General features: G+C 47.0%; 1 protein-coding gene across 4 annotated transcripts; it reads left to right on the forward strand.

The window, feature by feature from the left end:
• Window positions 1-13: 13 nt before the first annotated feature.
• On the forward strand, window positions 14-22,482 carry SPOP (speckle type BTB/POZ protein). Of its 4 annotated transcripts, none has more exons than XM_082070787.1 (11): window positions 14-32; window positions 3,012-3,085; window positions 9,763-9,905; window positions 10,254-10,375; window positions 11,791-11,942; window positions 12,048-12,175; window positions 15,683-15,860; window positions 16,368-16,423; window positions 16,856-16,978; window positions 20,367-20,509; window positions 21,236-22,482. In XM_082070787.1, exons 3-11 carry the CDS (start codon window positions 9,828-9,830, stop codon window positions 21,378-21,380), a joined length of 1,125 nt encoding a protein of 374 aa, XP_081926913.1. In that variant the 5' UTR covers window positions 14-32; window positions 3,012-3,085; window positions 9,763-9,827; the 3' UTR covers window positions 21,381-22,482. The 4 variants fall into 4 exon arrangements, with proteins under 4 accessions (XP_081926913.1, XP_081926914.1, XP_081926911.1 ...); XM_082070785.1 differs by lacking the exon at window positions 14-32 and adding an exon at window positions 347-555; XM_082070786.1 differs by lacking the exon at window positions 14-32 and adding an exon at window positions 360-435.
• The last annotated feature ends 1,168 nt before the right edge of the window (window positions 22,483-23,650 follow it).

Raw genomic sequence — 23,650 nt, forward strand, 5'->3', positions numbered from 1 at the left:
GCTGGGCGCATGCGCCATCCCGCTGCCAGAACGTGAGCCGCGGGGCGGGGCGGCGGCGGCGGGCGGGGCCGAGCGCGCACGCGCGCAGGAGCGGCGGGGGCGTGCTCGGAGGCGCCGGTGCACGCGCGGTGGCGGGACTGGCAGGCAGAGGGCGCGTGCGCGGGGGAGCGGGCGGTTGGGTCCAGTGCGAGGGAACGCGCGCATGCGCGTTCGCCCTCGGGCGGGCGGGGGGGGCTGGGGAGGCCGTGGCCCTCGCGCGGCGCGCGTGCGCGGGCGGGAGGGGAGCGCTGGGAACAGCCATATCCTGCTCGCTCGTCAGCGCGGCGCATGCGCAGAGCGCTGCTGCGGGGACCTGCGGAATAATGAGCCTGTGGCCGGGCTGGGGGGGGCCGGCCGGAGGAAGACATGCTGCCAAATAGTGATCCCCGGCGGCTGGTGCGCTCCTAGGGGGCCGGTGCGGGGCGGGGGGCAGACCCGGGGCGCCATTCCCACACACCTGCCCGCACAGCGCTGCCGGGCCGCCTCCCGCGGCCGAGTCACTCGTGGGGCCGGGAGGTGAGAGCTGTGGGAAGGGGCAGGAGTTGGGAGAGGGAGCGGTGGCTCCGCGGGGCCTGAGGGAGGAGGGTGCGGGTGGGAAGAGTTGGGGACAGGCCCGGGCAGGGGGGTCCCCGGGGAGGGGGGAGCAGCTGAGGGAGGAAACACGAGTGGGAGGGAGGGAGGAAACACGGGCTGGAGTGGGAAAGCTGAGGTGAGAGCAGGGGCTGCCGGGCCGGCCCCGCTGCCCGGGCTGTGCCGCTGCCCGGCCGGCCCGGCCTGTGCTGGCGGTTGGAGGAAATGGTGCATCATCCTGCAGCGCGGAGAGCGGAGGGTTCCCCTTCACAGCTAAACATGTCGCTAATGCCATTCGGTAGCAAAGTGCTAGAGCTGCTACGAGCGCTATCCGGGTGGGTGATCGGTGGGATTGGGAAGGGAAAATGTTATTCCCGTAGTATTTGTTAAGCTGCCTGTGAAATGGGATTGTCCTTCTAGCAGGAGCTTGTAGAGGGGAGGAAAATATAGAATGTAATGTTATTGGTTGTGGTTTTTCTGTAATTTGGCGTTTTAAAATGTGTTTACATTTGTGATTGTAGAGCATCATCATGACGTAATGAAAAGGAACACTTATTTGTGATTTGTTTTTTTCTTTTCTAAAAATCTTTGGATTTTTAGACGTCTGTAGAGTTTATAAAGCCATGAACATGGGAGGGATTAAACACTCTAAATTAATACCTGGAAGGATCTGTTTTGGCCATTGATAGAGCAGAAGCCAGTAGGAACCTGGTGACTTTAGATGCACTGACTACAGAATTAGTATTAAAATTTTTCTTTGGGGTTCTAAGGGGTTGTGTTTGGGGTGGCTTAATGTGAAGGCCTATAAAAGTCTGCAGAATTGCACTATTATTTATGCTTTGTACGGCAGAACTCTTTGGTTATAAAAAACCCTAAATTAGTTAAGTAAAACGTGTAACTTGCTTCCTTCTTTTTTCAGTGACATTTTCTAACTAGGTGCCCAGAATGATTTGGTTTCACTTGTTCTGTTGTGACCTGAAGAAAAAACAGATTTAGGGTTTTTTTAATGGTACTTTGTCAGGGATCTGTCTCGAGATTGAGACGACACGACAGCAGAAGTACATCGCAAGCTATCATCCTGTCATTGGAGCAGCAGAGGACAGTAATACAAAACTGTACCTGCTGTAGGATCCTAGAAACTGTTCTCAAATCTGATATCCTGATTTACTTGAGTATGGTTACCACTGTTATAAAAGTAATTGTGTTTCCTGCCCAAACCCTCCAGGATTTGCAGAGGGATCAGGGAGGGAGTCAAATGGAAGGGGGTTTGGTTTGACAAAGGTCTCGGTGAGCAGCCCGGTCATTGATTGCACGGGTCACAGCGGAGCACTTAAAACCCCTATTTTTTGTGTAGTTGATCTTAGCGATGCTGATGTTTTAACGTGGAGAAGGTACCAGCACTGGCACTAGTATTGGGCTGACTAGACCTGGTAAATGTTAAAACCAACTCTGTTCACCAGTCTTCTCTCAGTGAATCCCCCTGAGCCAGCTCGGAGGTTTAGGGTTAATGTCGGAGCTGCGGCTGAGCCTCTAGAGGACCTGCCGTTTGTGTGTGCTGTGAATGCAGTTTGTTTGCCCTGGGTGATTTCTCTGGATACCGATCCAGTTTACAATAAGAGGGACTTACCAGCTCTGTTCTTGGCGCACCCTGCTCAGCGCTTTACTTGTGGGGCTTGTCATTCCACTGCCTGGGGACCTGTGCACTTGAAATCATCTGCTTCATTTCTTCCTGGACGTTATTTCCGCAAATTTGTGCAGAAAGCCAGGAAAGATACCTGTTTCTTTTACAATCAGGAGCTATTGCTGTGCTGTTGATTGTGTTAGTAGTTCCACATTTGGGAATATCCACTGTTATTTTGTAAAATTCCTTCTCCCCAGCTTTGGCTCAATTTTCTGCACGACTGGACTATTATGTAAGATCTTGCTGTACTCCTCCAACCTCTGCTGGTGTTTCCTACTCAGCACAGAGAGGAAATACAATAAAAATGTGGTTTAAAAAAACAAAACAAAAAGGTCTTTATCAAGAGTGCTGCTGCTTGATTCTCAGATGATAAGCTGCCATTGCGTTCTGTCTTGTACTTTGTACTAGGGAGAGCTCTTAAGTAAAGCACGTGTTCCAGGTTCTAGACACGGCAGAGCAGGAAGCCAGCCCGAGATTAAAGTGTTCCTACCCCTGAGGAGGCAAAGCAGCTGCTGCTTTTCAGAAGCTGTATCTGTACATGTAATACAAGTTGTTTTCTGTGTTTCACGTTGTTAAATATCCATTGCCAGTGTTTTGGAAGGAAGGAGTTGGGTGATTCTGGAAGTCTCTTCTTTGCTGATGTGCATAGCTGAGAATTCAAGAAAATACATAGCACACATGAAATGTAATTTGTGATCTTTATTTTTTTTTCCCTCCACAGTTTTAGGACAGAAAAGATGCAGAACCACTGACTGTAGCAAATGCCTGGAAGACTTGGGAGTTCATTTCTATACTGTGAGTAACTCTGGTTGCAGGCAGGAGTTGCATTGCTGTGTTCTGTGAGGTGCAGCTGGTCTTACTCCATGGATTTTTAGACGTCTGTAGAGTTTATAAAGCCATGAACATGGGAGGGATTAAACACTCTAACACTAAATTAATACCTGGAAGGATCTGTTTTGGCCATTGATAGAGCAGAAGCCAGTAGGAACCTGGTGACTTTAGATGCACTGACTGCAGAATTAGTATTAAAATTTTCATATTGAGATCTCAGTTCAGCTTTTCTTAGCCTGTATTATAGATTGTATTATATGACTGTGGACTTTAAAAATGGCTCTTGTTAGAAATCTAGCGTGTGTGTCGTGCATTTTAAATTGAATGTGATGTCATGCTTGGGCTGTGAATCATATACAGTAATTCTGATGCTTTTAAAAAATTGATCCAACTTCTGATAACAGAAACGATTTTCCAGCAAAAAAGGATGCCCTTGTGCACACCTTTTAGAGACTCGCATGCAGAAAAAGTCAGAATATTAATTTGAAATACACTAATTTTGGGATCTCACAGTTTTGGGATCTCACAGTTAAGCAAATATTTGGGTTATTTGGGACCTCACAGTTAAGCAAAATTGCCTGGGCAGAGAAGATGGTCTATTATAACCAGGTCCTTCTAAACTTGCATTCAAAATGATGTGTTGCCTTTGTATCTGAAGGCAAAGCTGAGCTTAGGGAAGCCGTGGGGCAGTCCTGGCTGGAACGAGACAGACAGATGGCTGCTCTGGGCTGGCGTTCCTGACCTTACCGACCTGCCTTGGAGCTGCAAAACCATTGAAAATAACACAGCTAAACCTTACTGACCTGCCTCTAGAACCGCAAAACCATTGAAAATAACACTGCTGGACTGGGGCCTTAGTTTCCTCAGCTGCTCTTTCCTAGAAGTGTGCAGCCTCAACAAGTGGTGCTGAAAACCCTCATGTATCAGTTTGATTAATTTCTTAGAAGCACTTGTAGGTAGAAAATGAAATTCACAGAACAGTATTTTGCTGCTGCCGAGAGACAGGTGATTTTCTTGAGGTTTCCTGTTAGCTTGTGATTTTGTTGGTACTTGTTCCCGGACAGAAGAACAATGTGTCGTTGTAGGTGTGAGTCCAACAGGTTTGAAAATCGTTGTCACGCGTCGTGTTCGGCTTTGCAGACCTCTGCTTTCTAGCAAGTAAGATTACAGTGAGATTTTATATAATTCCAATCAGGGAGTGCAAGCACAACCGTGGCAGTAGGTTATATTCAGCATGTTCTGCAACATCCTTACTTTAGATTGGTGCCAGCTTGATCAAACCTGCACGTGTGATGGAAGTCCAGGTGTTACTCGGGGGTAAAGGCTTGTAACTTGTGTGATTTAGAGTTTGTTCTTGGCTAGCAGGTAATTAATATTTGTCTTTAGATAACACTGACCCGTAGCTTATTGAGTTTTACTATTGATGGGGAGAATAGCAGGAGGACTTTTTATCAGAACAGAAGGGCTAACGGGAAGAAAAAAAGACTCAACAAAGACTCATTTCTTCTTTGAGGTTGGACATGGTTTATGGAGGTGCCTTCTTGGTATAAAAAGGAAGATGAATGTAGGTATCTCCTCTGCTTCATAAAGATTCAATAAATGGCTTGTGCCAACAACAGCTTAGAAGGCATAATTAAAATGAAACATCAGTCAGTCAGCTCCTTGTGTCCAAGATCCCTCCTTTGGGACTTTTTTCACCTTTAACACAAGTTACAACATTAATGGCAGAAGCAGTGGAAAGAATGCACCTTGCTGCCCTGCTTCTCTGTCGCTGATACAGACATGGAATAATGCCTCTGGACAAGGCTTTTCCTACTGACTACAAACATATGAAATATCAAATATCTAAGCTACCAAAATTTTTCTTTTTGTCTTATTAATTTGATAATCTTGGTCTTGAATGGTCAGGATATTCAAATACGGGTGTAGGCGAATGCTATAATTGTGTTATTTTCAGAGTGTGATTTATGGTAAGATGTGATTTTTTTGATGTTAATGTGAGTAAGGTTATTAAAGCTACACTAGCAAAGCCATTGCGCCTTATTGAAGTCAGGGTGAGATATTTTCTATAAAACTTGGCTGCTGATTTTTGAGAAGAATGTAGCTGGTTTGGAAGTGGTTGGAATTTGATTCCCATCTCTTTCCCCTCCTTATTCCTTCTCATGCTGGCATCTGACAGAGTCCGAGAGGAGACAAAGTGATGTTGGAAATGAAGGACCTTCCTGTGTGTAACCCCAGGAGTGCTGGGGGTTGTGGGACAGGCTGCGAACAGGAGTCTCCTGTGCGGGAGTTGCTGTTTGTTGTGTAGAAACGGGCTGCAGTGAGGGAGTTTCTGTGGGAGTGAGGCAAGCCGCTGATTTCCTCTCTGCTAACACGGAGCGCTCCAGGAAGGAGCTGTTTGCATGGCTTTATCTTCTCATTTGGATGATGACTTACATGCTATGAAAGTGCAAATGTTTTGCTTTAAAAACAAATAAATTGCTAAAATGGCAACTGAGTGACTTGACGAGTGACAGGTCACAATTTCCCCTCCATGCACAGAGCCAAGCTGTAAAATACTTTTTACGATTTGCCTGTGAGGCAGAATCTAAAATAAGGGAGTTCACGGGCAATAGCAAACCCCTGCTTTTCAAAAATGAGATCAGGTTTCTTATTGAAGGCAGAAGTCTGCTCAGGCTGATCGTTCCTGGTGTGTTCAGATCACATTTTTCCTTGTGAGAGGAGAGAAAAGAGCAGACATGGGTTGGCAGGAGGAGGAGAAAAGGATAATGTGGAAAAAAAGTAGTAAGAGATTTATTTCTTTTTAACATGCTTATGATCTGAACTAAAAAAAATATGAGGCAGATTAACTTCTGAGCGAAAACAGTTTTGAAGATTTGAGCTTTAAGCATCTCAGGATGTGCCTCAAGAGGATTAAAGATGGAAGTAGAAAGAGTTAAAGATGGGGCGAACATCTGGTGAAAACAGCAGTGGTGACCTGACAGTAACTATGAAATAAAACTAAGTTTTGTTTCCTTTTAAGAATTTGATTACTCTTTCTATTTATTGGTGTGGATGTAATTCTAATATACTTGGGGTAATTTAGGGTTGGATGTGGTTAAAGGGGATTCAGTTTTCTACATCTGTTCAACACGGGCACGGAGCTGTCACAGAAGAATGTCAGAAATAGCAGTTAATGGCTGGAGAGCAGTGATGCTGAGCGCAGGGTTTGTTTCCAGCAGCAAGTTCTTTGGAGGCTGCTGGTTTGAGCTCTTTGCTGGTGGCTTTGGGGACACTGGGGAGGAAGGGAAGGCTCTGCAGCTGCAGAAGGATGGGGTGTCTTTTCTTACAAAATACACGTCAAACTTGGAATCCTTCTTACAATGCTGATGTTTCACTGATGATTGTCCCATCTCTTAATGCTTTCTTGCAAATTATGATTTTTGTAGGTAACCAAGCCTTATCCCTCTCCTCCCCCCAGTTTTATAACTGGAGAATTGGTTTCAGGAAAAAAATTAAAAGCATTCCAAGAAAGGGAAAGAAACCCTTAGTTTTGGAATATTTCTCAAAGTGCCATTTTAGTTACTGAGTTCTAGTGGGCTGCCAATATTCTGTGCGTTTTGAGATAACTCTGCTAGATGTACAAGAACAGAAAGTGTAACGCACACGCTTCAACCTAATTCACCAACCACTTCTTTTGGCATAAATTATTCTTGCCTGTAATTCAGGTAACAGTTAAGTCTGTATATATCCCATTCATGTTACTCCTTTATAGTTTTGTTTGGGGTTTTTTGGTTCTTTTTTGGGGTTTGTTTGGGGTTTTTTTACGCGGCGATTGTAGCTTTTTGGTTTGGGTCACTTCCGTCTTGCGGAAGCGTTGATGTCTAATCTCAGTCTGTTTTATGGGTGCAGGTGGTTTGCTCCCTAGGTGCAGTCCCTTCTACACCAGCATGTCAATAATGGGGCAGCTCTCTGTAACCCCTGGAATTCCTCGTGCCTCACTTTGTGGGCAGGTTTGTGCCACTCGTGGCCGTGGGCACCGTGCCCACCTCGCTGGGACACCTTGGTTAGCGTGTACAGTACAATCTGAAAACTTACTAATGTAATTCAGCCCCTAGTCAGGTAGCATTGCATCCCACTTTGCTCTGCCGGTTAACTTGACCTTTTTTGTTTTGTCTTCTTTCTTTATGGCAGTGAATTCAGACTTTCATTGTCCTTTCCAGGGCTTTGAAGAATGCAGGAAGATAATGGGCTTTTCCTGTGCTTCCACATCTCAGCCCCTTGTTTTATGGCTCCAATTATCTTTGTCCTGCTCTTTTTTTTCCTCTCTGTGCTTTGTGCTGTTCTTGGATAGTCTTTGATACTGGTGTCCGCAGAGCAGCCACCTCTGCTTTTGAAACGCTTAATTAAAAATATACTTCTTTTAGAGACTTCTGTGAGTTATCTCTTGCTGAATAAAACTTACTGAAAATGAATATACTTGGAAATTTCTGGTGTAAAGTACTGGTTTCTTAAAAGGCAGTTGGTTTATCTTGAGAAGAAGTACAAATTGACAGGCTGTTGAGCAAGAATCTAGTGGTTTTGAGGCTTCTAGGACAATTGACTGAGTTGAGATTCCTCATCTTTGTTGGGTCAGTTGTGACGCTCACAGAATAGTTTTGCCGGTTGGTTCCTGCAGTGGATGGAGTTGAGGTGTCTCGGTGGGGTGGTTCAGAGCACAGCGTGGTGAGGGACGGTTCCTGGGCCTCAGAGCTCTCAGATAAAAGGTCTTCACACCTGAGGGGTTGTGAATGAGGTGAGAATTACTCTGAACTCTAATCTTAACGATGACCAGAGGCTGTTTGTTATTTATATCCAAGGAAGTCAGAGACTTGCAGACTGTACAGGGACTCACAGGGGTCCCTAAGATATTTTGTATTTTGTTTCCCGTGACATGATATTTACACCTGCACCTTCAGGTTCATTCCCTGCCTCTCCTAGCCAGAAAGAATCTGATATCCAAGCCATTTACAGAATGTTTTCCTGGAAGCTCTGCCTGCAGCGCTCTTTAATTCACTGCGAGTGAAGAAGTGTGAACTGGTGAAGTATCAAGTGTTCATAAGCAAATAAACCCGGAGGGTGCCCTGCTGGTTTCAGAACTTTACCTGCAGTGGGCTGTGGTTGTCACAGCGCGATTGATGCTGGTTGGTGCCAGCAGAACAGCTCAGCGTGGCCGGTGCAGGAGCACACGGCGGTTTCTGCGGCAGCTCCCAGGGATCTATTTCACTGACCTTTCTGTGCGTCCCCGTTCCTGCAGCAAGTGTTTCCCTGCCGGGAACTTGTGCAGAGACAGTGATGGAATCACCTGTTTATTCCCAATATGACTAAGGACCAGTGGTGTCATTTGATGACAGTATTTGATGCTCGATTGCTGCATTGAGCTGGGGGTATGTTGGGAGTTTAACATCGTTTTTAAAACCGTATTTAACTGCCTCGCAAAGTAGCTGTAGAAAGCTTTGACATACTAGACTGAAAGTATTTTCCAAATAGTAGAAAATCTTCAAAATGTAGAACCTTTCTCCCCTTTGGGCCACGTTAAAAGCATAACGAATGACGTGCTGGCATGCAGCAATTCTATTTGCACATTGTCATAACTTGTATTACCACCTGCCTATCTAAGCCATCTGGGAGGAACGGATACAAGATATAAAAGTGACAGTTACTCAGAGGAGATGAAATAGCCCTGTGTATTGCAAGCTCATACATTTGTCTTGCCTTTAGAGGCTTTCAAAAGCTTCTTTGCATATGTGAGATGGAGGTAATATGTAGATACATCTTAAAATGCTGTTGAAATACAGAAAGCAGCTGTTAAAGTTTCCATTTTGCATCATAAGATTATCTATGGCGTTTGCTCCTTGGAGACCAGTGGAAGGAACAGGAATTTGGGATTAACTTCTGCCCCCCATCCAGGGTCCCTTCAGCTTCTCGGCATGTTCCAACAGGCTTGATGAATGTGCCATTGTAACAAAAAGCTGTTGTCTCTGGAACTAACTACAGTTTTAACAAAGGAAAAACATCGTGTCCCACTCTGTTTTATTTATTCCTTTTGCTTTCTTCTGGTCCAGCCTTTTCATCAGGCTCAGCCCCTTGGTGCTCCATGTGCAGACAGGTGCTGCCAGCAAGGAGATGAGCGAAGGAACTCCGTTCTTTCCCTGGCCGCTTGTCCTCTCACCAGTCCTGTCCCTGTGCTATAAAACAGATCACTAGAATAACGTGGATTAAAAATAGCTGTGAACAGAACAATGTGAGGGCCTGGGTGGGGTTGAGCAGGGCTGCTGTGCACCCCAGGGATGGAAAAGCTGGGACTAAACCCAGCACAAAGGCATGGTTCCCCTGGGCAGGAGGTGTGGCTGCTGCTTTTGCTGCAATTTCAAGTTTCATCTGTCCCCAAAGACTTGTGACTGGAGAGAGTGAACCATGGTGTCCCAGGAGACAGTTCCATGGGCAGTTAGCCTGGTATTCAGAACTAGGATCTGCTAATTTGGGCTTAATTTGAATGACATAGAGTAGTTTAATTGAATTTCTTTGGAGGGACTGTGGCAATTTTAAGTTTCATAAAACCTGCAGCAAGTACCTGGAGTGCGTATTGATGCCCCTTTTTTTCTCTTTTTGGGGACTGGCAGGGTGAAGATCAGTTATAAATTTCTTCTACTGAGTGGTGAAACTCCGTTTAATCTTCAAACTGGCGATGTCAAGGGTGCCGAGTCCTCCTCCTCCGGCAGAAATGTCGAGTGGACCTGTAGCAGAGAGCTGGTGCTACACCCAGGTGAGTCCACACTGTGCTGAGCTGCTCCTGACCTAGTGCAATTATCACCTGTGGTGAGAAATGTATTCAAACCAAGTTGAGAGCGTGCGTTTCGGGCGACGTTGTGCTTGCCAGCAGCGAGCGTTCACCAAGGCAACCGCAGCGCTGTCGCTCTGCCCCGGCGCGGCTCCGCAGGAGCTGGAGAGCCCGTCTGGCTCTGCCATGCTCGCCCAGACCGCTGTCTTGTGCTTGGGGTTCTTTGTCACACAGGTGACTCATTAAAACATAGAGGTTTTTAGTTTTTTGCCTTTAAGAGTGACAAGGTGAACGAGCGTGACCCTAACCTGCCCATTATCCTCTGTTTTTAAGATCAAAGTGGTGAAGTTTTCCTACATGTGGACCATAAACAACTTTAGCTTTTGCCGAGAAGAAATGGGTGAGGTCATCAAAAGCTCAACCTTTTCGTCCGGCGCCAACGATAAACTCAAATGGTAAGAAGTGGAGCAGAGTGGTTCACTCTGCTGGTACAACGGGGTGAAAGAATTTGGGCTTCTATAACAATGGAAATATATGAAGAAATCCTTGCACTGCGTGCGGATTCTTGCTTGCGTGGATGTCCAACCTGCGCACAGGGAGGAAGCGCTGTTGCTGCAGCAAAGTGTTCAGACACAGAAAACAAACGTGAGGATCTGTCTGTTTGCAGTTCCTCTGATAATGGGAAACATCAAGAATAGCAGAAACCGTAGCTGGAAGGGAGGCCGCATCCTGCCTGGAAGCAGAGGCATGCTGTGAAGGATTATTAATGGCTTCAGTTAGGTTTTTTTGGCTGATGTTTATCGTAACAAGTTCGTATAAGCCAACGGGAGTCCACAGCCAGCATATTCAAGCTCTGTTTCAGCCTCTCACTTTTAGTTTGGTTGTTAAAAAGATCAGTTTTGCCTGCACTCTAAATCCTGAGTTCTCAAGTAATTTCCAGTAACTCAGAGCAGACTTTGAGAATGTGTATCTGCTGTGAGTTGTGTCTGACCTAGTAGATCCATGGACACCTGGGTCCTAATTTGATCCCTTGGTGGTGCTGTTAAGTATTATAGCGTATTTTTTTAAACCTCCTTAGTACAGGTTGCAGCAAATGACCGCTAAATAATTCAGTGCGCGTGCAATACACTTCGTGTTCCCTTCCTTTGGGTGGCAGACCTGTGCTTTCCTTCCACCGCTTTTTGTTATTAAATTACTTTAGAACCTTTGCTGCTCAGATCTCATTCTAATGTCCAGATATTTTGTGTTTTGTCCGTGCATGTCTGAGCAGTTAGTCACTTGCCCCAGTTTTTGCCTCTTGTTAGAGTCTGTGTCAAGTTTCAGGTCATGGAAGAGCTTGTTAGTTGGCCTCTTCCTGCACTTCTGCCTCTCCACCCAGGAGGAGTTCTCTCCTTTTGCCCTGGAATTATGGTTTTGAGGAATTACCAGCCTTCCAGAAATGCACTTTTCCTTTCAGTTGCTTCCCGTGGAATCGTACCCACCATTTCTCTGGATTTGCTGCAATTCCTCAAATCCATTGCCTCCATTCTACTAGTTCTTTCACTTTCCTTTTGTGCAAGTTGACATCTAGGGTGCTTTTCAATATTTAATCCATGGCCCCCTCCTCTTTTCCCTCGTGGTTTTCAAGTTGGTTTGCCCGTGGCGACTGCCTGTGCGTTGTTCCCTGGCTCAGTGCAGCGCGGGGCTGACGGTGACACACAGTTCCACCCTGTTTACCTCTCCATTATTTCCTTATGGTTCAGCGGCTGTTAAACAGAACTTGTTTGCTGTACTTTTTATTGTGGAAATTCTACAATGCGCTTTCTTTGAAAGCTGTGAATGATCTGCCAGAAACCATTCCTGACGTCTCGTTCCTGCGCCTGCTTCACAGGTGTTTACGTGTGAATCCCAAAGGCCTGGATGAAGAGAGTAAAGATTATTTATCCCTCTACCTGTTGCTGGTGAGCTGTCCAAAAAGTGAAGTTCGAGCAAAGTTCAAATTCTCCATCCTGAATGCTAAAGGAGAAGAAACAAAAGCAATGGGTGTGTACAAACCCTTTCTCTCTGATGGGGTCAGTTGTTTGTCTTTTGCTGTTTGATCAAGCGAGTCCCTCAGCCGGTGTTTAAAGCCCCGTGTCTTCCTTTCAGAGAGCCAGCGAGCGTATCGATTCGTGCAAGGCAAGGACTGGGGGTTCAAAAAATTTATTAGAAGAGACTTTCTTTTGGATGAGGCCAATGGACTTCTTCCAGATGACAAACTCACTCTGTTCTGCGAGGTAAGTCTGCCTGCGCAGCTGGAAGAGTAGTGGTTCCATTAGCTTCAGGTAGATGTGACCTTATTTCTCATCCTTGCTTTTAAGGAGTCAGAGGGATCGGGAGACACACGGGGTGTCGATGCGGCACGTGGTGTGTGTGTGTGGCTGGTGGCTCTTTGGGTGATTCATTGCTTTTCACTCGTGTTTATTTTTTGTTACTTTCTATTTGTCTTTTACCTGTGAGGATGGTAGGAATTAAGCATGTTTGATTATCATTTCACTTCTGGTTTAGTATTATCATCCATCTGTTTGTGCTTCTTAATTGGAAGCTCACTTGGGCTGATAACCAAGGCCTGCAGTGGAAGCTGGCCCGCCTGTAACCTGCCTACTGAATAAAGAAGAGATTTCCCTGTTTTCCTAAGCGTGTCTATACAGCCAACACAGATAAAAATTTAAGAAAAACGGATTTTATACTAACCACGATTTTCTGTTCATTGTGTTTGTATTTTCCTACAACTGCTTACAAAGTTATCATTAAGTTATCACTTAGTGCCATGATCTAGTAAACGGACTGGAGTTGGACCAAGGGTTGGACTTGATGATCTCTGAGGTGTTTTCCAACCCAGTCAATTCTGTGATTTCACTAATACTAACTTCAGACAAAGATACAGTTATTTCTGAAACTAGCTAGCTAAGCTTAGAAACCTTAATGAGCAAATTTAAGCTCTGTGATTTAGTACCTTCCGAGCTTCTGCTGTCTTATTGCCGTGGTCTTTTTACTGCAGAATGCCTCCTGTTGCTGTGACTTTTGCCAGGAGACAGGTGGAACGAGTTGTTCTTTCTTTGGATCTCCTGCAGTGGTTTTTGTGGGAGTCTTTTCTTTTGCTGTGTTTTCTTTCAGGAGTGAAAGAAGTGCTTTGGTCAGAGCTGTTCGACAGCTGGCTGGTTTTGTCGGGTTTTTTTGGTTTGTTTTTTTTAAGAAGCCATCTCCTAAAGGATGCGTATTCGATCAGCGGCATAAATGACTCCTGTAATGAGGGAGCCCTTCCTTTAGCACTTCAGCAATGTGGAGAAGAGGGCAGTGTTGGGGATGACACCTCTAGGTCTGGCAATTTCTCTTTCCTTCATGAGAAAAGAGCCAGAAAACGTACAATTGTGGAATGAGACTCAAGAATTAATGTCTGAGAAGGGAATTTGTGAGGTGTGATGCATGTAAACCTGAGATCTGCCAGGAGTCTTGGCAACCGGTGCTAATTCAAGTCAGTCCACTTGCTGCTGAATTAGTCCCTTCAAAAGCTTCAGCTCAGTGTCTTTGTGTGTTCTGGATGAAAACTTATTGCTGGCTTCACCTGCCTGTGATATCTCCTGTTTGTTCTGCAGTCCAGCGTGTTAGAAATCTGTGGCGATACCAGCGAGGAAGGGTTCGCTGTCTGGAAGCGGCTTGGCAGGAGCTACCAACACCTTGGCTTGGGGTTTTCTGCTAGCGCTCATTTTATTTTCTTTTCCCTTCTCGGAGCTCCCAATGAGTGTCTGTGCTGGGACCGGCCGTGCTGTGGGCTGGAGCGTGTCCCCGCAGAGCCACGCTCACAGCTGCACTTGGAGCAGCCGTGTTCTGGGGGCAGGAACCAAGGGGTCAGCAGTGCTGCTCTTGGGATCCTTGTTCCTGGAGGCCAGGCAGCTGCCCGGTGTTGCTGCGCCTTCTCATTGCTTTATTAGAGTTTAAAGGAAGAAGCTTTTTGCTCTCTGCTCGTCTCTGGTGTTGAACACAGATGATGTCTTGCTGGAAATGCTGTTAAGGCAGAGAATGATGTTCCCTGTCAGCATTTCACATCTGACCTCGTTTAGTTGTCAGTTTAGGTTTTTTTTTTGACCTCTGTTTTGCAGGTGGAACTGATTGTTCATATCCCAACTGCATTACTTTCTGCTGTTTAAATTATATTCCAACATCATAGGTAAATGTCATGCTGGTAAGTCTCCAAGAAGAGCGATGTTCCCAGCGTTATGGTAGTAGCTCTGCTGAGCTGGGAGCACTGTTTCCCTGGCTAAGATGTTGAAAATAGCATGAGCAAAACCTCATCTACTTTGACCTCTACAGCTGGTCACCGCTTGGAATCTGCTCCTGATGTAAAAGCCATACAATGTATTTTCATGGCAGTAACTGAGTTTCCTATATGAACAGGATTTATTTGTGGATTTGAGATGCGGTTGCCAGGTCTTTTTCTGCTGATCTGTAATCAGCATCTTGGAATTCCTTTTTAATGAATCTGAGTTTTCATCCATCCTTGAGTCCATGTTGCTGGTCTAAATGTCAGAGGGCAACAAGATTTTGTAGCTGTCAAAAGAGTGACGAGGAATATTAACTTGCTGGCGTTCTGGGTAATCATCAGTGTCCGTTGGCGAGCAGCATCTGGTGTGTGTGCTGAGAGTTCACACAGCACCCGTCTGCCCTCACAAACCCGGATTTCTCACGAGTGGGGAGACGTGCTCTCAGGGGGGGTTTACCTCGGAAGATGCTTCTGTCACCTCTCTCACTTCATAATTTACTCCTCCTTTTACATAACTGTGAGGCTTCCTTTTGCTGTCTGTTCTTCTTTGGCCATCGGTTATTAATAGAACTGAAATTTAACTTGGACTTGACAGCAAATCCAGGGAATAGGCTCACATAGGCTTCCCTATCAGTCAGCGTTGTCCTTTCTCCTTCGTTAGAGCAGGGTGCTGTTAGTCACTGGTGTTTTTAATTGTGTCTGCAGTAGAGGGGTGTGATTTACGGCATGTTGAAGCTCACGGTTCAGTGCTGCCCGGGCTCCGAGCGGTTCCCTTGGTGTCATTGTTATCAGCCAGCGTGGCTGCGCAGGGCCCAGCCCTGGCTGCTCTGGAGCAGCCGAGGAGGGATCCACCTGCCTTCTGCATTTGCCTCCCACAAATCTTCCTCATTACCTGACACAAAGCTGCTCTTTTATTACTTAGTTTTGTGGGGTTTTTTTAATTTAAGTTTACAATGTGATGGCAGCGTTTAAACTCTGAGACACTGCGAACCAGAAGCAGCGAGACGTGGCATTCAGCCTGTGCCCACCCGTGTGGATGCTTGGCTGTCAAAGCTCTTGGATACTTCATTTTCATCTGCACTGCTGTCTGTATTGCATTATTGATTGGGGCGGGTTTCAGAGTGGTGATAGAAGGAAAAAACTAGGTCAGGTATGATGTCTGTAAAAGCCGAAAAATACGGTTCCACTTCCTCAGGAAATCACCTAATAAAGTTATGATTAAATTGCATAGTGCTGTTAGTTTGGGGTTGAGAAGAAAATCTGGTGTGATGTGGGACACCCTGAAGGAGCAGAGAGCAGGGCTGGGGCAGGGGACAGAGGATGCTTCAGAAAGGGAGACACTGTTAACGACACAGCAGTTCTGCTCGAGAGGTCTGGGGTTCGCTCTGCATTTCCCTTCAGCTGCCCCGCAAAACAAAAACTCCCTGGAGGGAGCTGACATTTCCAGTGTGTGTTTTTGAGCCCGTTTTCCTTTCCCCCGCAGGTGAGCGTGGTGCAGGACTCGGTCAACATCTCCGGCCAGAACACCATGAACATGGTGAAGGTGCCCGAGTGCCGCCTGGCAGATGAGCTGGGCGGGCTGTGGGAGAACTCGCGCTTCACCGACTGCTGCCTGTGCGTGGCGGGGCAGGAGTTCCAGGCGCACAAAGCCATCCTGGCAGGTTGGTACCGCAGTGGGGCACGGCGGTTGGATTTACTATGTCTTTAAAGGAGGCTTCTGCCCTTCTTTTAACTGCAGAGCTGTAGTAAAAGACCATTTTGTGAACTGTTAGTCGGGAGAGAAGAAATATCTGCTCCATTTTAAGTTGCTTATCTCCTCCTATGGTGAGGATGTTTTTGTGGCTGTGGTAATATATTCCTAAAGCATTTGTAAGAAGTTATGTTTCCAGAGGAGTACTTGTAAAGTCAAGAAACTTACCTTAACCACCCATATACTCTTCAGCATTGTTTGAGAGGACATAAGGAATTCTCCCACACCCAGTCTGAAGCTCCGTTGGCCACATTATGTCACAACTGACACTCGTGTGGCAGCTACACTGAATTTGTCCTGTCTGCTGTAGCAGGATGGAGTAGCGGGTCAGTTGCTGAGGTGTTGCAGGCTGCGCTTAGCGTGTCCTGAAGTGTCCCAGGGCTCCTCTAACTCTGTTTTATTTTCCCCACTGCCATAGCGCGTTCTCCGGTTTTCAGCGCCATGTTTGAGCACGAGATGGAAGAAAGTAAAAAGGTAAGTTCTGAAGGAAGCAGAACTTCTCCAGCTGGGGTAACAGCTCTCTAGTCAGCTCTTAGCGTCACTGTCATATCACTGTCTCAGGTAGTGTTTGTGACTACTGTCACCTTTTAACTGTTTCTCTCACATTAGATGCAGGTCTCTGCTTCAGCTGTCCTGAAGGGAGGATGAAAGGGATCAAGGACGCAATTGTTACCTTTGTTACTTTGGGGAAAGAGTCTGAGGTGGGACAGGGAGAAGTAGAGAATGTGAAATACAACTTAGAATCCTTCTTATTCCATCTACTTTTTTTTTTTTTTTCTTTTTTTTTGCAAGTAGTAAACATTCTAAATAGTTTGTAGCAAATTTCTGAATACTGAAAGAGCTTGGGTAGAAGGAAGCCTTTAGCATCTTGTCAGGATCTTAACAAGCTTCATTTTTCTGATACAGAATCGGGTTGAAATCAATGATGTGGAGCCTGAAGTTTTTAAGGAAATGATGTGCTTTATTTACACGGGGAAGGCACCAAATCTTGACAAAATGGCTGATGACTTGCTGGCAGCTGCTGACAAGGTACAGTTGGGATACCCGGGTGTTCAGAGGAGCAGGAATGACGTGTATCTTGCTTCACGCAGAGCTCCTCGGGATCGCTGCAGCGAGCTGTTCGCGTGGGCGCTGTGGCGGGGCAGTTTCTCTGAATTGGCTGTGGCGTGTAGGTAAACCTGGATGTAACGTAGATATGTATAGCTCTGTAGATACATACCTTAACACAGAATTTCTGTCTCTACTGCTCATTCTTAAGCATTTTCTTAAAATTTCAGCGGACATCTTTATTCACCATAAGGTAGCATAAGAGCTGGGGGAGAGAAGAAAATCTCAGGGTGGACCTGGCGATATTTTTTTTAGTGCAATTGTTACCCAATCTCCAAAGCAGCGTTCTGCCCTGGCAAACAGGGCCTGTGTCTCCTCTGGCCTGGCCGGGGCCGGCGGCTCCAGAGGCGCTCTGAACGATGGACGGCGGAGAGCGGGGGGTCCTGTTGTTTATTCTCTTTTCGCAGTGGCAGTCCCTGCTGTCTGTGGAGAGGAGGACGCCCGCTCGCCGAGCCCTCGCTGGTTTTGCAGGGTCCTTCAGGGCCGGTGCGGCGGCCCCCGAGCGGCGGGCGCTGCTTGGCCTCGCCAGCCACCGCTGCTCCTTCCCTTTGCAGCCCCGGGACCCCAGAGAGCGGCCAGCGAGCCCCGCACTGCTGTGAATTCCTCATATATAACCACAGCTTGATTGCCTTTTTTCTTTTTTTATTCTTTTTTCTCTTAAAAGTGAACTTAGTGCTGGTGCAAGATGCCAGTTTGACAGCACTGGAGACTAAAATCCTGACTTTATCCACCGCGCAGGTTCAGCACGGGTAGCAGCAGTGCAAGATTCTCCACACTGCCCTGTGCCTCAGCCCTGACCCGGAGGGAGCACCTCTAGGGTGAGAGCGTAGTTCAGTCTCCGTGCTTCTTCAGCCCTCGGATCCTCTGGGGGTGCCACGGAGGGCGGTGGCGTTTAAGATGTGGATGCATGTAACCTTGTTCCACGCAACCACCACACGACCATCCAGTTCCCTGTCACTGCAGACCTGGGCTCCATCAAAAACGCTGAGTTTTAGAGGTGAAATGCTCCATACGCCATTACTGGGCCACTGCAACTAGAATTAAAATGGGAGATAGTGCAAGGAGATTTTTGGCCTGATTATAGTCATTGCCACATATTTTATTCAATATTTAAAGAGTATTGATTGAGAGCTCACATACCATCTTTAACTGAGGCAAGTGTAAGTACGAAGCAGTACATTAAGGACAGGGTAGGCTTTAACTTTGAGTTTCCTGGCTTTTAATGTAGGGCTTTTTTTCCTTTTAAACTCATTGTGTGTCTTTTAAAAGCAAAAATAAAAAATCTTCCATGGAAGCGCATGAACCATCTAATATTTACTCAAGAGACTGAAACAGCTTCTTCTGAGTTCCTCCTGCCTCTTGGGGAAAATATGTAATTAGACCCAAAGCAAAGCAAAGCGTGTCTGCTCAGCCCAGGAGATGCTATTTCAGCCGCTTGGGTAAGTGTGCTGCTAGGTGGGGTGTTGCTTTAAATGTAATTAAGAAAGGGGGGAAGGGGAAATCTTGGTACCTGAGAGACCAGAATGGCTCCTGTTGCCCAACTATGTAATTAGAAGCTGAGCTATTTGTAGCGATAATCGAAATAAAAATCGTACATGCATGGAGGACAATATTCCATTTATAAAAGGAATAATCTTAGGCTTTGTTTGCTACATTTTGATCTAGTGACAGACAGTACTATAAAGTAATGGCTTGCCCCTCGTTTGAAACTGGTTTGGTTATTGATACAGATAAAGCAAGTAAGTGTGAGTTGCCTCCCCGCATGTTCTGGTGGGAGCAAACTGTCCTGGTCTTGAGCACCGTGCTTCATTTGAAGTCATTATTGTCACCGAGTCTTCAGTGAAAACAGGGGTTTATAATTTATAATTATTAATGTAAATTAAATCAATAGGAGTATAAACTCAGTTGATGGTGATAGTGCTTCTCAAATGGCAAGTGCTCCCGTTGTGGCACCAACGAGCTCCGTACCAGGTCTCTGTTCAGGCTGACAGAGCAGCCCTCACAACTCTGGTGTGTTTGCCAAACGGGGCCTTACACACTGACCAACTCGGATACCGTGTCATCTCGTAGTTGTCCAAAAAGCCTTATAAACGATATGAAGATTACTCTCAAATGCAATTATCTGTCAGATATAAAAAAAATCAACAATCTTATTTTTTTTAAGAAATATCACTCAATTGGAAGTGATAACGCAAAGAGGACTGAACTGTGTTTAATCTTCAGGACAATTTCTGTAGTACTAATGTTATTACTCCCGTAAGAACTGCATTATAATTGACTGCTATCCTAACCCCATGAGGTGGAATCACAGGACCTAGAATATTCCGAACTATCCCGTTTGGTTCGTGCAAAGAGCTGCAGACCCCAATCAGATCCCACGTACCCAGATTTCCAGAAGCATCTCGGTCTCACGGTTCCCAGCTGTGATATCCGTAAGCCTGAAGTTTGGGGTCTGCCCGAGCCCACCGTGTTGCTTTTGAAGATCTGGGTGGTGTCTGCAGGTTTGGGTGCTGCCCAAAGTGCCACCAAGCGCAGGGTGACAGTTGTCAGACAGCTCTGTGCTGCCACACACGTCCCTGCAGCTCCTCAGGCTACCGACGCGGCTCAGCCCCGCGCGTCTGACAGCGCTCAGGCAATTGCACAGTGGATGGTAGAAACTCCAGATTGAGGATGCAGAGTTAGAGGTTTTGCCAGAGCTACAGACATGCTGTGGTGTTCAGTTTCCAGCTGGATAGCTGCAAGAAATCGGCAACATTTGTTTAACACTTTAGTATTAAACCAACAGCCTGTACTTGAGCAAGGCTGGTCTTGATGTGCAGGTCATGAATGGCAAAGGAGTATAGTGAAAGCTGCCTGAACATCCCTGGAACCCTGTGGAGCGTTCCCTGTTAGACAGATCTTCCCACTGATTGCGGGTGATCCTGCCTGAGAGTGAGAATAAAAGTCTGGCTTTAACATTCTGTGCCTTGAAGTGAGTGAGACATTGTTCAGGTGACGTGAAGCTCTCATTTCCAAGCATGAGCACAGCGCCAGGCAGCCTGTCCCCGCAGGCCGGGACGAGTTCTGGTGGGTATGTCTCCTCTCCATTGCTTTTCCTCAGGGTGGGCGCATCACGATTCTTTTTTTGTTTGTTTGGTTTTTTGTTGCTGGTCACTACTCCTCTGAGTGCAGTTCAGATGCATCTAGCAGAGCAGAGAGGCCTGTTCATGGCAGGGTGGTTTTACTGAAGAGTGGAGGAGCAGAGCGAGGCCTCGCGTCAGGCCCGGCGCGCCGTGTCCTGCCCCTGACTGCTCTGCTTTGTATTTTGCAGTATGCGCTGGAGCGCCTGAAGGTGATGTGCGAGGACGCGCTGTGCAGCAACCTGTCTGTGGAGAACGCAGCCGAGATCCTCATCCTGGCCGACCTGCACAGCGCCGACCAGCTCAAAACTCAGGCAGTCGACTTCATTAACTAGTGAGTTCTCTTGTTCCGGGATGCAACAAACCCAAAGGAAAGTGTTTATTAGCAACGGGGTTCACAGCCTGGGAGCCACCACGGGCAGGGCAGATCATCCTCTTTGGTGTTTTTGGGTTCTCCCATTGTGATCCTTCACCGATCTGGTATCCCGGGGGGTGCAGTTGCACCAAGGGCAGGTCAGTCCTGCCCTGCCGGGGCTGTTCAGAGTGTACAGTGGTGTTTGTGAGCTGGGCTGGTCTCTTCCCAACACCTGAACAACTTGTAGGTAGTAGAATATCAAGTAGTCCCTGATATTGCGGGACTATTTGCACATTGTAATAGAACAGACTTTTCAGTATGTGTCAAATGACTACCAACCACTTTGATGTCTGGAAACATGTTTAGTCATATTGGTCAGTTTTTCTCAGTAATTCCTATATTGATGTAAACTACTTCTGTGCTGAGGAGCTGGGATGGATAACAAGGAGTTCCTGCTGTCCTCCACCTGCCATCGCGGAGGTTTAAGCTTTTCCCCCTGAGGCTGCAGCGCTGTGCTGCGTGCAGCCGGGCCAGCAGAGCCAACGCTTGCCGTCTTCACAGAGATCCCCAGCACGCATCCAGAGTGACCCTAAAACCGTGCACTAAAAACACCGGGTTTCTCGGGTGTGCGGAAAGAACCTATTTAGTTAACAATCCTTTCTGTCCCCAGTCGCTAACTTCAGATTTGTTCTCTCTTACTTCTAGTCATGCTTCTGATGTCATGGAGACCTCGGGCTGGAAGTCGATGGTGGTTTCGCACCCACACTTGGTGGCCGAGGCCTATCGCTCGCTGGCCTCGGCGCAGTGTCCCTTCCTGGGGCCCCCGCGGAAGCGACTGAAGCAATCCTAAAGCCCGGCTCGCGCCGCCCCGTGTTGTTCTGGAAGCAGCACCAGCCGTTGCTGCTGTGACCTTGACCACCAGGTAGACAGCGAAATCCGTGGAGCTTTTACTCTGTTGTTGGGGGGAAGAGACTGCTTCGTGACACCCAGACTTTTTCAAACAGCACCAAGTAACTTGGGGAGAGGGGGGAGGGTGGGCCTGGGGCTGTTCAACCTAACGAATCCCTGTCGCTGCATTGTCTGTGTGTTCCCTTCGACTTGGCCGAGTCAATAAAGGACCGGCTTTGGTTTAGGCACCGGCCCGAGTTGGGATAACCCAGCAGAGGTACTGGGGAAAACAACATCTCTGCGTCTGGCAGCACAGAACGAACCGTCAGATGCCTGGAGCAAGAGGACGTTTTAGCCTTGGAAAGCGTTGGAGGGTTAAAAAGAATTTCCAGCAAAGTTCTGGAAAGGAAGTACCTGATGGGAGCTCCAGTAGTATTTATATCAAAAAAAAAGAATTTAAGTCCTTCCAGCTGAGCTAAAAACTGGACATTTGTGTAACTCCTTATTGCTATCCAGCAACAAGAAGATCAGTTTCTCTGTTAGTAGCACTTGTATGTTAATTGAAAAAAAAAAAAGGGAGAAAAAAAGGAAGAAAAACCCCACGTTTTATCAAGTGACAGGTTGGAGTGCAAGGGGCCAGTGAGCGGCTGGAGGGTGTGAATAGACTGCAGGCAGCCCTTGGCAAGGCTGCTGGTTTGGAAAGGACTAGAAAATCCTTGGATCTGGAGCGTGCTGTCTGACAAGAACAACGGTTACTGTTTTTAGATATTGTGGGAAGTGTTTTTGGCATTTTTCCCTGCTTTATTTTCCCTCCTCCCCCTTTTTAAAAAACAAACAAAAAAAAAAAAGAGAAATTTTATTGTTCATGAGCGCTGCGTCAGAAGTCCCTGTCCTGAGTTGCTAAATGATTCTTAACAACTGTTTGTACCTGACTTGCTGACTGTATAGAGCCAGTCCTGTTCCTTTCTATTAGTCACTCTTCTTACAGGGAAGAAGTTTCAAAATAGCTGGTAACTTTTTTTTTTTTTTTCCTTTTTGAAAATATAAATAATTACTATTTTGTACTGTGTGGTATCTGTTGTCTTTCTTGTTTCATTTTTAAGACTTGCCAGTTTCAAACGGGCTCCCCGGAGGTCCCGTTTCAGTCCGCTGCCGCGTGCTGACAGCGATGTGCTGTTCTGGAGCTCAGCTGGGATTTATTAAGGGATGTCGCACACAGAGCTGCAGTGCAAACCTGGTTTATTGCTCCTAGCAGGTATTACCGGAATAGTGGAGAGCATGGTTTTAATGCCAGCTGCCCGCAGCGGGGCCCTGGGCTCCCATTGAAGCTGGGCCTGTCTGCGGGGAGCGGGGACAGTCGGGGTCTGGCACAGGAGGGTGTCATTAGCCCCAGATCTCCAGGGAGGGCGGACTGGAACGCACCGTGATTGATCTGACCTTGGATGGTCCGTTGGGGCACGGAATGGCTTACAGAGGGTAACGCTGTTGTGTCTAGGAAATAGATGAGGTGTCTGTTGTCTCCAGTTTTTCATTCTGTCACCGTGCTGCCGCGCAGCCTCCTGTCCCTTGTGTGGAGGAGAATTCCTTTCGCACGCTCGTGTTTAATCTGGCTGCTGGATGTGTTTATAGATGGGGACTCTTGAGAGGGTCCCTACCCCTTGTGTTCCTCACCGAGCTCTCACCACAAACGCACAACCCTCCGCATAGCAATCCTTCCTTCTACGTGGTTCACCAATTCCCATATTACATCTATTGCTCAAACGCCGCTAATTCCTTTTATATTGGATTTAGCGTGCGTTTCCTTTTAGGTAAGCGAAGCATTTAGTCATAACGAGCTTCTCCCCCCTCCCCTGTCAGGACTCAAACCCAGCATTTCAGCTTCTAATTGCGTACAGACATGAAAAGTTCATTGCCAGGTAATTGCAGGAGTTGTCTGCGTGGCACAGAGATGTCTAATTACGCTGCAGTAACCGCGTTGTTTATTGAAATATTCCACCTGCCCCAGCCGTTCATCCCTGTCCCGCTGGAGTGACCGACCGGAGCATCCCAGCCCGGCGAGCAGAGGCGCCTGGAGGAGGTGAATGTGTGTTCAGGCGCCGGTGCTCAGCGTTTCTTGGGAGGTGTCACCGGAAAGCGCTGCGGGTCTTGTGGCTCCTTCCCCCAGGACGGGAGATCCCTGCAGGACAGTGATCTGTGCTGGGCTTGTCGTCCCAGCCCCTCCTGCGCAGCCGG

The sequence above is a fragment of the Streptopelia decaocto genome, assembly GCF_964273445.1.
Source record: "Streptopelia decaocto genome assembly, chromosome: 22".
NCBI lineage: Eukaryota > Metazoa > Chordata > Aves > Columbiformes > Columbidae > Streptopelia > Streptopelia decaocto.